Consider the following 12,829-nt stretch of genomic DNA (forward strand, 5'->3'; position numbering starts at 1 on the left):
GTAAGCAACCACTAAATCTTTTTAGCTGTCAGTAAAGGGGTCTTTCTCTTACAGACCATAAACCTACATGACCTTATCCTTTTCAAAACAAAGCTAAGGAGGGACGTTCCCACTGACCTCCAATCTAAAACAGCCACCAACATCCAATGCAAAAATGTAGAAGTATGAAAAAAACTCTTTCTAATAACAATGTTTCCTTTCTACCTATTATTGTTATTTTTTTACTTTTTTTATCATTTTATGATTCATTTTGTCAAATAGAGTGGGGAAAATGTTAAAAAAATAATCCACTTTAGGGATCGAATACACTTACCTATTTATTTCTACATTCACAACTTACTGATGATGGTACTGTACCGCAAGCTGTCGTTTTAACAATTTATACTCAACAATTTTCCCTCCGTGGCACAGAGCAAAAAAATTAAAAGAAAAAAATCCTAAAAATTGTACACCATAAATTATGGCTGCCATCTTAAAAAAACAATTATCACATCAAGTGTTCCCAATACTCATAACACACATACCTAGGTACAGTGGCGCTTTAACATAATGAAGAGTCAAAAATTTCCCAATAAACCCAAATTATTTAAAGTTAAGGCTAAAAAATAAAAGTACAAATACAAGTACAAATAAATAAAAAAAAAAAAAGTGTCTACTTAAAGTGTCCAGATGAAATTCTCTTCATAAGAAGATTACTTTATGAAGAACATTTAATTTGAACACTTTAAGTGAATCACGATTGAACACTGGGTGTTTTTTTGGGGGGGGGGGGTTAGCCTTAACTTCGATTAATTTGTGTTAATTGGACTATTTGTGAGTGGTCTTTATGTTAGAGTGCCACTGTACCTATGTATGGGTTTAATAATTTATAGCAGGGGTTACCTGGGACCTGAAATTTATTTTAAGCGTTCATCTATGGTAAAAAAAAAAAAAAAAAAAAAAGTTGGAAAGCAGAAAAAGTTGAAAATATGAAAGGATGTGCCAAATAGTTGAAATTCCTAGTACAGGAATGGCCTTAATTTGACAAACTTTTGGGAAAAGAAATGACATTGAAATTTTTGAAAATCTTATCTCAGTGCTAAAACACTTAAATATTTTTGCAGTTTCTGAAAATCATAGGGAGCGCTGAATGAAATGAAAAGGCAATTTCTTAAATCATTAAAGTGACCAATCATATGTCTATATTTTTATATTTTATCAACACTAGAGCATTTGGGTGGCAAAAAGATGAATGCAATCTATACACTGGGGGGAGAACCTCTGGGGGGGATCTTGGATGGAAAAGGACCTGGGGGTCCTAGTAGATGATAGGCTCAGCAATGGAATGCAATGCCAAGCTGCTGCTAACAAAGCAAACAGAATATTGGCGTTAAAAAGGGGAACAACTCCAGAGATAAAAAATAATTCTCCAGCTCTACAAGACTCTGGTCCGGCCGCACCTGGAGTATGCTGTCCAGTTCTGGGCACCAGTCCTCAGGAAGGTTGTACTGGAAATGGAGCGAGTACAAAGAAGGGCAACAAAGCTAATAAAGGGTCTGGAGGATATTAGTTATGAGGAAAGGTTGTGCGCACTGAACTTATTCTCTCTGGAGAAGAGACGCTTGAGAAGGGATATGATTTCAATATACAAATACTGTACTGGTGACCCCACAATATATAAATACCGGACTGGTGACCCCACAATATAAATAAAAACTTTTTCGCGGAAGGGAGTTTAACAAGACACGTGGCCACTCATTAAAATTAGAAGAAAAGAGGTTTAACCTTAAACTACGTAGAGGGTTCTTTACTGTAAGAGCGGCAAGGATGTGGAATTCCCTTCCACAGGCGGTGGTCTCATCAATAGTTTCAAAAAACTATTAGATAAGCACCTGAACGACCACAACATACAGGGATATGTAATGTAATACTGACTTATAATCACACACATAGGTTGGACTTGGTGGACTTGTGTCTTTTTTCGACCTCCCCTACTATGTAACTATGTAACACTTTAGCTTTTTTAGTGAAGAGGCTGAATTTAATGACAAGAACAAGTTTGAGTCCAAATTCTTAATTCTGTGAAATTCACAAACAAAGCATTTCTAAAGGCTAAGGTGTTGGATGCCTCAAAAAGCTGAAAAAAGACTCAGTGAAAATATGTGAAAAAAAGTGCATAAAATGATATTTTTCAGTAAATAGAGACTTGTGAAATCTGTGAAATTTGTCCTTTGATATTGCTAATCATGTAAGGCTCCATTCACAAAGGTTTACCACGAGGATAAGGATCCTTATTTTACCCATGTTACTAATTTTCAAATCTCTTTGGAGATGAGATAAAAATAGCCATCATTTTTTTTTTACGAAAAAAAACTTCCTAATTCTGGTGTTTTAACTTTGTGAATTGAGCCTTTTGGTGGCCATAAGGAAAATACCTCACATCAACCTTACTCTAGTTTTTATTTTTTTGAACTGCCGCCAACCTTTGACGTTGATCTTGAAGTTGACCTTCTGCCCGGCAACCTCACAAGTATATTCTCCAGCATCTTTCTTCTCAACCTGTTCCACCACCAGGCGCCGAGATTTACCCTCGGTCTCCACTTTAAGTTTCTTGCTGGAGGTGATCAGTTTCCCTTCTTTGTACCACTTCACCTCCGTCTTCTCCTGGGCCACCTGACAGCTCAGGATGGCCTTCTCTGACACCACAGCCTGGACCTCTTTCTGGACCTTGTCCAGGCTGGTGAATGCCGGCTCTGGTTCTAAAATGCAAGAACATTTAGAACGCATTTACAGATGATTCAACAGAAGTATACAATGAAGCACTAACTTTTTTTTTTCTTCAACAGGAAACATAATGGGTGGGATTTACTAAAACTGGAGAGTTGCAAAATCTGGTGCAGCTCTGCATAGAAACCAATCAGCTTCCAGGTTTTTTGTCAAAGCTTAAAGTGGTTGTAAACCCCTCGATATACCCAGTGAAGTGACTGGCCTCAGTTGATACAAAGAGATGAAACAAGTCCTCCCACATAAGTTGTATCTGTTTACCAGCAGTCTTCTCTTCATCTGTTCAAAGTCCAGAATTACTATGCTTGTCCGAGTGTTCAGAAAAAAAGGGGGCGGAGAGCTGAAGTCACACTCTGCAGAGCTCAGTAAGGTGAGTTGAGGAGATGATTGGAGATAATAAACAGACCCCCTTCACACAGAACACAGGAACAGAGCTAGGGCTGTCAGTCAGTTGTAGGTCCCTCCCCTGTCACCATTTTTCTCTTGGTGTCAGGAAAACCTGTCAGTATCAGAAGTGATTCATGCTGATTACACAGGAATGAAGCATCAGACAGAAATGTCACTTAGTGCTCTGGATTGAGATAAGTACACACCAGCGCCGGGACAAGGGTTGGGCAAGGAGTGGCAGCTGCCCTGGGCACTGTGGTGTCATGTGAGGTGGGGGCACCACAATGAGATTGAGGGGAGGGGATTTGTGTTGGGCAGAGGAAATTGAGGGGTGACAGGGGGTAAGGATGGTTCTAGGAAGGGACATTTGGGGAGGTGTGCTAGGAGTGGTGATTTGGGGGGATCTTGTGTTGGCAGGGGGAACAGGATTTGTGCTAGGAGGGGTATTTGTGGGGTCTGTGCTAGAAAAGGTGATATGGTAGAGGGGGGAAGGGCATGGAAGGAAACTTTGGGAGGAGGGGTTGTTCTACGATAGGAAATTGGGACAAGAGAATTCATGCTGCGGGGGACTTGGAGTGGGGGGGGAGAATTGTGCTCGGAGAGGACATTTGAGGGGTTTGTGCTACAAGGGGGAATTGTTTTGCGGGGGAGGGGGCGATTTGTGCTGGGGGCATATGGAGAGAGAGGATTTGTGCTGACAAGGAGGGAGTTTTAGTAGGGGGGCAAATTTGTACTGGGAGGAGGGGGCATTTATGCTTAGGGAGTAGGAATGCATAGGGTTGGGGGACTTTTGCTGACACATACAGTAATGCTCATACATCTTGGGGGGGGCAACTTGGCATGTTCCTCCCGGCACTAGTACACACTATAGGGCAGGGGTAGGCAACCTGGGGCCCTCCAGCTGTTGCAGAGAAGTCCCATCATGCCTCTGGGAGTAACTGTAACTGCCAGCCTTGCAATGCCTCATGGGAAATGTAGTTCCACAACAGCTGGAGGGTCCCAGGTTGCCTACCCCTGCTATAGAGGGATATGTTTTGTTCATATTTCATGTCTGAGGTTTACAGCCACTTCAATTGAAGAAGCTGAGGCTAGAAGCTGATTGGCTACCATGCAGAGCTGCACCAGATTTTGCACTCTCCAGTTTTAGTAAATCAACCCCCAATGAATAATATATTTTATTATTTAAGTTTTAAAATAAAACAAAAACATGAAATATAGTTTTATAGAGTACAAAACTGCCTATACCAAGTCATAACTGCTGCCAGTAGTAATAAATCAGTATGACCAACTGGCTCACGTTAACTGTAAGCCTTGATCAAAGGAGAATGGTTATACTGCATGCACAGTGTTTTGGAATTGTGTAGGCAGCTGGCTTTCTGATAGGGTAATTGAATGTTTGTAAATATGAAATATTAAATGTTAAATTTACAACTAAAAAATGACACATTTGGTCAATAAAAATATAATCAAAAATGTAAAAAAAAATGTATAATATATTCCCTTAAAGAACACATTTCAGCTTTCAAGGGACTGTTGTGTTCCATTCCATTATAGTATATAAGTCACACAAAAGATTACCAAAGTAGAACCTGAATCCAATCACATCATGGCATAAGCCCAACTCAAAGCCAACCAGATCATCAGGTTTTTCTCACTAGAGCCACTGGTGACCAACTAGAGTGGTAAATCACTCACAGAACCAGATCTACCCGGATCCAGTCAAATATTTAGAACATTCTCCGGAAACTGACCTGCGACCAGATCATACACATGACCCAAAACTAGATGCTTGGGTCTATTTCCCCCTATATAGCACCCACAGCAAGGCACGCGGTATTTCCGACACTCTTCTACAGGCTCAGTAAACAGTCTAGGGGTCTTGTTTTCAATGTTTTTATTTAGGGAACAATGAACTTGGTTAGGGATGGGAGCATGGGATACCCCACACTGAAGAAAACTGTGGAGCTTTGTACAAAAATGGAGGACTACTAAGTCTCTGGCTGCCCTGAAACAAGTTGCAAGCTATATCAGTAGTACAACGCCTGGCTCTCTTGCACTGCACCTGGCTACACTAAGTTTCGTCACTGAGAATTGGTGCGACACTGGCTGTCTTGCACTGCTTTTGGCTGCACTTGGTTCTGACTTGTAGGATATTGCACTCCACAGTCACCTCTCGTGAAAATATGACTGGATTATTGACTCAGTATCACATGTGACGCTTCCTGACCCCAGATCTCCTGCCTCCATTAGACTCTGACCCAGGCTTCCTCTCTTTTCAGTAGGCCTCCCAGCTGAGCCCAACCGGGACCTTTATGTCTTCAAAAAGGCTAATCTGACTTCTATGTCTCTCTCTCTGCCCCAGCACAGGGATCACCTCCAGATGGCTGGACCCTGTACTCAGCTTTCCCAGACTGCCAGGTTTCAGAGTGTTTACGGGCTGCTTCCCCACCTTCTGTGCCTACCTCCACAGGGATTGGTGCAAGTCCCATAAATATTCCGACTGCACCCCACCCACTATGTTCTAGAAACCTCCAGTGGGTTCCAGAATATGGTATGGGGAAGGTAACAGAGCTACAGCCTGTAAAGCACTGCCCAGTCTCCTAATTCTATTAACTTCTGCTCCTCTGCCTAAAGAGAAGCCAAACTAAATTTGCCTACACCTAACAACCTAGAAGGGTGTTACATAAATTCTCTTCAGACATTGTAACACCAAATCTTTACAAATGTAATAACTGTTGCACATGAGCCTAGAAGGCCTGCAACTCAATATTCTACTAACCTTTGGCGGTGATCTTAAAGCTGATCTTCTGTCCAGCGGCCTCGCAGGTATACTCTCCGGCATCTTTCTTCTCCACTTGTTCCACCACCAGGCGCCGAGATTTACCCTCAGACTCGAACCTCACTGTCTTACTTGAGGTGATCACTTTCCCTTCTTTGTACCACTTCACCTCCGTCTTCTCCTGAGCCACCTCACAGCTCAGGGTGGTCTTCTCTGAGAAGGTAGCCTGGACCTCTTTTTGGACCTTTTCCTGATGGATAAATGCTGGCTCTGGTTCTGTAACATAAGCATAAACCAAAATGGGTCGCTTGTTCCCAATAATTCGGGGCTGTCTAACAAAATGTCTGTAAAGATTTCCTGGTTCCTTCAAGCTTTTTACTGTGCATAGGCAAAAAATGGTTAGGTTACAATTAAAACTTATGGAGTCCTCACAAAAGTGGTGAAGAGTGGTCCTTCTCTCTCCATAACCCAAGTGAGATTCAGGGGCAATGGGCAAAAAAATCTTAACTAAAAGCAGACGTAAATCTAAAATAAAACATGTATAGTCTAATGAGTCACTCCACAATTTAGCCAGAAGTGCATTGGTTCCTCAACACATCTTGGTAAAGTTTTTGGTTATTTTGTGGGGACCATACATGGGACTTTAGGTCTGCTTTAAATATATGTAATATTTTTAGACTAGATACCTTATACTAAAGAAGCAAAGGAATCGGAAAAGTTTTAGCTACCTTTGACGTTAATCTTAAAGTTGATCTTCTGTCCGGCTGCCTCACACGTATATTCTCCAGCATCCTTCTTCTCCACCTGTTCCACTACCAGGTGCCGAGAGTTACCCTCAGTCTCCATCTTTACTTTCTTGCTGGATGTGATCAATTTCCCTTCTTTGTACCACTTCACCTCTGTCTTCTCCTGGGCCACCTCACAGCTCAGGGTGGCCTTCTCTGACAAGGTAGCCTGGACTTCTTTTTGGACCTTTTCTTGATGGATGAATGCTGGCTCTGGTTCTGTAACAAAAGCATAAACCATATTAATTCTGCTGTTCCCAATAATTTGATGGTGTATAACAAAATGTCTGTAAAGGTTTCCTCGTTCCTTCAAGCTTCTTACTGTGCAAAGGCAGAGAATGGTTAGCTGACGATTCAAGCTTACAGTCTTTACAAAGGTGGTGAAGAATGAAGAGTGGTCCTTCTCTCTCCATAATCCAAGTGAGATTGAGGGTTTTTTGAGGGCAATGCCCAAAAAAACATAACTGAAAGCAGATGTAAATCTAAAATAAAACATGTATAGTCTAATGCGTCACAATATAGTCAGAATTGCATTGGTTGCTCAACACTCCTTAGTCAAGTTTTGGGTTATTTTGTGGGGACCATTCATTGGACTTTAGGTCCGCTTTGAGTATACATGTAATATTTTTTAATTAGATATCTTAATAAAGTAAAGCAGTAAAGGAACTGGAAAGTTTTAGCTACCTTTGACTTTGATCTTGAAGCTGATTTTCTGTCCGGCGGCCTCACAGGTATATTCTCCGGCATCCTTCTTCTCCACCTGTTCCACCACCAGACGCCGTGATTTACCATCCGTTTCTACCTTCAGTTTCTTGCTGGAGGTGATCAATTTGCCTTCTTTGTACCACTTCACCTCGGTCTTCTCCTGGGCCACCTCACAGCTCAGGGTGGCCTTCTCTGACAAGGTAGCCTGGACTTCTTTTTGGACCTTTTCTTGATGAATGAATACTGGCTCTGGTTCTGTAACAAAAGCATAAACCAAAATGGGTCTCTTTTTCCCATTAATTTGAGGCTGTCTAACAAAATGTCTGTAAAGATTTCTTGGTTCCTTCAAGCTTCTTACTGTGCAAAGGCAGAGAGTGGTTATCTGACAATGCAAGCTTATAGAGTCCTCACAAAGGTGGTAAAGAGTGGTCCTTCTCTCTCCATTACCCAAGTGTGATTCAGGGGCAATGCCCAAAAAATTATAACTGAAAGCAGATGTAAATCTAAAGTAAAACATGTATAGTCTGAGTCACTCAACAATATAGCCAGAAGGGCATTGGTTCCTCAACACTTCTTGGTCCAGTTTTTGGTTATTTTGTGGGGACCATACATGGGACTTTAGGTCCGCCTTAAGTATATGTCATATTTTTAGATTATATATCATAATAAACTAAAGAAGTAAAGGAACTGGAAAGTTTTATCTACCTTTGACATTGATCTTGAAGTTGATCTTCTGCCCGGCAGCCTCGCAGATATATTCTCCAGCATCCTTCTTCTCCACCTGTTCCACCACCAGGCGCCGAGATTTACCCTCAGACTCCACCCTCACTTTCTTGCTGGAGGTAATCAATTTTCCTTCTTTGTACCACTTTACCTCTGTCTTCTCCTGGGCCACCTCGCAGCTCAGGGTGGCCTTCTCTGACAAGGTAGCCTGGATTTCTTTTTGGACCTTTTCTTGATGGATGAATGCTGGCTCTGGTTCTGTAACAAAAGCATAAACAATAAATAAATCTGCTGTTCCCATGAATTTGAGGATGCCTAACAAAATGTCTGTAAAAGTTTCCTGGTTCCTTCAAGCTTTTTACTGTGCAAAGGCAGAGGAGTTGTTAGATGACAATTCAAGCTTACAGTCTTTACAAAAGTGGTGAAGACTGAAGAGTGAAGAGCAATGTTAAAAAAAATCAAAACTGGAAGCAGATGTAAATCTAAAATAAAACATGTATAGTCTAATCAGTCACAATATAGTCAGAATTGCATTGGTTCCTCAACACTCCTTGGTCAAGTTTTTGGTTATTTTTGGGGACTATTCATAGGACTTTAGGTCCGCTTTGATTATAAGTGTAATATCTTTTAATTAGATATCCTAATAAAGTAAAGCAGTAAAGGAACTGGAAAGTTTTAGCTACCTTTGACGTTGATCTTGAAGTTGATCTTCTGTCCAGCGGCCTCACAGGTATATTCTCCGGCATCCTTCTTCTCCACCTGTTCCACCACCAGACGCCGTGATTTACCATCAGTTTCTACCTTCACTTTCTTGCTGGAAGTGATCAGTTTCCCGTCTTTGTACCACTTCAACTCTGTCTTCTCCTGGGCCACCTCGCAGCTCAGGGTGGCCTTCTCTGACACCACAGCCTGGACCTCTTTTTGTACCTTGTCCAGACTGATAAATGCCGGCTCTGGTTCTAAAATACAAAAACATTTAAAAGCACACTATAGAAAAAAAATATTGTATTGTTGAATATATAAAGCATGAAAATGCTACTTGCCTGGCTGTCTCTAGCTTTATTACAGAGTCAATGACCTTCATTAAATATGCAGCCATTGTCCTAGCTTCTGATGTATACACTTATTTGGGGCTATTGGTCAAAGCACTGACGCCATTGGATCAGTATGACAGAAAAGAAGGGTTTTTCAGGTGGTGTTCAGCAATGGCAGTCAAAATATATCCTTCAGACATAACAGCTTTGTGTTTGGCTTTTTAATCTACTTTATAAGAGGCAAAAAAAGTCTACAATTTGCTGCTTTGAAAGAATTCCAAAGTAGACAAACCTGTTGCCAGTCAGGGCATTGGAACTTTCATAGGAGCAGACCAGATTGCGGTCACTCCACTTATTACGTAATTCATAGACCTGCATTAACCAACAATTTACAGGGGCATTCAAACACCTGAAGCACCAGAATGATTTTTATCTAATTAGTTGATTAGAATCCTTACAGGAAACTGGCCTATAGCTATTCAGCTCATTAGAACATAAAAAAGACCCAACCAATCATCCCTCTGAAGACATTCGTCATCATAAAGCTTTAAGAATGACCCTAAGACCGGCCATAGACAGTTCGAATCTCGGCCGGTTCAACAGGAACCGGCCGAGATTCAAATCATGTATGGGCAGGCTGAATGTACCCAAGGTGATCAATCGATCAACTTGGGTACAAACAGCCTGCCGAATTTTACATGCGATTATTGCAAGCAGCTGTTATAGCCGCTAGGAAAAATCACTGTGTTCTCCCAGTGGGGATAGCTTCCATGGTGGTTGCAGGAAAGAAATTTGCTAAGTCTATGGCCCGCCTAAAGCTTAAAGAACGTCTGAAAATATCTCTCTGGAGAAGCCGTTGTCAATATCCCATGAGATAAAAAGAAAAGGTGCACAATCCAATCTGGCTGACCCAATGAACATACACTATATTACCAAAAGTATTGGGACGCCTGCCTTTACATGCACATGAACTTTAATGGCAACCCAGTCTTAGTCCGTAGGGTTCAATATTGAGTTGGCCCACCCTTTACAGCTATAACAACTTCAACTATTCTGGGAAGGCTGTCCACAAGGTTTAGGAGTGTGTCTATGGGAATGTTTGACCATTCTTTCAGAAGAGCATCTGTGAGGTCAAGAACTGATGTGGACAAGAAGGCCTGGCTTGCAGCCTCCGCTCAAATTCATGCCAAAGGTGTTCTATCGGGTTGAGGTCAGGACTCTGTGCAGGCCAGTCAAGTTCCTCCACCCCAAACTCGCTCATCCATGTCTTTATGGACCTTGCTTTGTGTACTGGTCCAAATCATTTGGTGGAGGGGGGATTATGGTGTGGGGTTGTTTTTCAGGGATTGGGCCTGGCCCCTTAGTTGGGGGTGGAGGAACTTGTTTGGCCTGCAGAGTCCTGACCTCAACCCGATAGAACACCTTTGGGATGAATTAGAGTGGAGACTGTGAGCCAGACCTTCTCATCCACATCCATGCCTGAACTCACAAATGCACTTCTGGAAGAATGGTCAAACATTCCCATAGACACACTCCTAAACCTTGTGGAAAGTCTTCTCAGAAGAGTTGAAGCTGTTATAGCTGCAAAGGGTGGGTCAACTCAATATTGAACCCTACGGTCTATGACTGGGGAGCCATTAAAGTTCATGTGCGTGTAAAGGCAGCTGTCCCAATACTTTTGGTAATATAATGCATAATATATTATAACCAAGTCCATAAAAGTCTCTGGCAATTGCACATAACACTTGTGGCAGCTGTCCCCCCAGAGCAGAAGCAGTTTCTGTAATTAAAGGGGAGAGAGAGACATGCCTACTAAGTGTATCATAAGGACTGTTTATTAAAAAATCACATAATTGGCAACTCACATTGTTAAAAGGTCAGCAGGCTCATCAATAAATAAGACTGCTGTTCTGTGTGCAATGTCTCCGTCCTTCCGTGCACCGGCTGGCTCTGTGTATCTGGATAGATGGTTTAAAGATGGCACCTCAAACTTCCGCTGTGTCTCCGCCATACATACTGGCTTGAGAAAGGAGTACACATGCTTCAAAACGCGTAGCCAATTACATCCCACTGTTGTGACGTCACTTCCATCAGTGTGCGTTCCAATGTGGTTCTCGGAACCCGGAAGTTCAAGGTGCCATCTTTCCACCATCTATCCACAGAGACAGGAGGGACGGAGACATTACTCTCAGGGCTGGGCTCAGCCCTTCCTTCTCTGAGCTGGCCGCTCAGCTGTCGGCTAATTGCCAGCTCCTATCTCTCCACAGTGACTCACCTGTTGATGATATCCTGCTCGTCAGTCCTGCCTACTTAAGCCATCCAGGCAAGATGATCTCTGCCTTCGCCTTGGTCACATCCCTAAAGACGCTCTCCTGTGACTTGCTTGGCTGACATTCCTTCTGTCTCCAGATCCTGCTTGCTGTTCTACTACGCTTATTTCTGGCTCCCTGACGTTTTGGCTTGTCTGACTATCTGTCAAGGTTCCTGAACTCTGGCTATGTTTTGACTACGTTTACCTTTTTTTATTATTATTAAACAAGTGTAATTTAACTGTATCTCTGTCTCCTTGTTTTCCGACAATCACACAGAACAGCGGTCTTCATTATTGATGAGCCTGTTGACCTTTTAACAATGTGAGTTGCCAATTTTGTGTTTTTAATAAACAGTCTGCTGCACTTATTAGGCACTTCCATCTCTCCCCAATTGGTCAATATCCCATGATCCTGCTAACCTTTGACGTTGATCTTAAAGTTGATCTTCTGTCCGGCGGCCTCACATGTATATTCTCCTGCATCCTTCTTCTCCACCTGCTCCACCACCAGGCGCCGTGATTTACCCACAGACTCCAGCTTCAGTTTCATGCTGGAGGTGATCAACTTTCCGTCCTTGTACCACTTTACCTCCGTCTTCTCCTGGGCCACCTCACAGCTTAGGGTGGCCTTCTCCGAGATAATAACTTGGACCTCTTTCTGGACTTTGTCCTGATGGATGAAAGCTGGCTCTGGTTCTGTAGATAAAAAACAATAACTTGAGTCTGCAAATATGAGGAAACTGAGCAACAAGATGTTTGAAACTTCCCTGGATTCTATAAACCTTCTATGAAACGCACAAAAGCAAAGGGGGGTTTGCTAACAATGTAACCCCAACAGAGTCCTTAGATGAAGGTGGAGAGACTTGGAAAAGCTCTTTTTTTTTAGTCCTGTGATCTCAATTCTAGAGTCCAAATTCTAACTAAAACGTCATTTACAGTTTTGGAATTATGCTCTGACAAGTGAACTGACCTTTAAAAGCAGAAGTTTTTTTACTTTAATGTATCCTCTGTAATAAGATAAAAAAAAAAAACTTCTGTATGCATCCTCCCCCGTCCCCCCCTATAATTACCTGAGCCCAATCTCAATCCAGCGCTGGGCACAAGATCAGATGCTCTCTCCACTTCTCCCTCCTCACTGGACATGGAGGCAACAGTGGGAGCCATTGGTTCCTGTTGCTGTCAATCACAGCCTGTGAGGAGAGAGTAGGGGGCAGGGCCAAGCCATGCTCTGTTTGCTCTGTTTGCCAACGGGATCGAGTCTGCACAACTGCCCCCCACAGCAAGTGGATTGCTGTGAGGACACTTGGTGGGGGGAGGAGCCAAGAGCACCAGCGGGGGTTTC

General features: G+C 42.5%; 1 protein-coding gene across 12 annotated transcripts in view; it reads right to left on the reverse strand.

The window, feature by feature from the left end:
• OBSCN (obscurin, cytoskeletal calmodulin and titin-interacting RhoGEF) overlaps positions 1-12,829 on the reverse strand; it is a 407,958-nt gene that overhangs the window by 287,282 nt on the left and 107,847 nt on the right. For all 12 annotated transcript variants that reach the window (XM_073629454.1, XM_073629462.1, XM_073629460.1 and 9 more), the window contains exons 14-20: positions 11,908-12,183; positions 8,826-9,101; positions 8,125-8,400; positions 7,399-7,674; positions 6,658-6,933; positions 5,930-6,205; positions 2,463-2,738 (exon numbers count right to left, since the gene is read on the reverse strand). In XM_073629454.1, coding sequence (XP_073485555.1) covers positions 2,463-2,738; positions 5,930-6,205; positions 6,658-6,933; positions 7,399-7,674; positions 8,125-8,400; positions 8,826-9,101; positions 11,908-12,183 — 1,932 coding nt within the window. The remainder of the gene's footprint in view (positions 1-2,462; positions 2,739-5,929; positions 6,206-6,657; positions 6,934-7,398; positions 7,675-8,124; positions 8,401-8,825; positions 9,102-11,907; positions 12,184-12,829) is intronic.

This window comes from Aquarana catesbeiana, linkage group LG05 (assembly GCF_042186555.1).
Source record: "Aquarana catesbeiana isolate 2022-GZ linkage group LG05, ASM4218655v1, whole genome shotgun sequence".
NCBI lineage: Eukaryota > Metazoa > Chordata > Amphibia > Anura > Ranidae > Aquarana > Aquarana catesbeiana.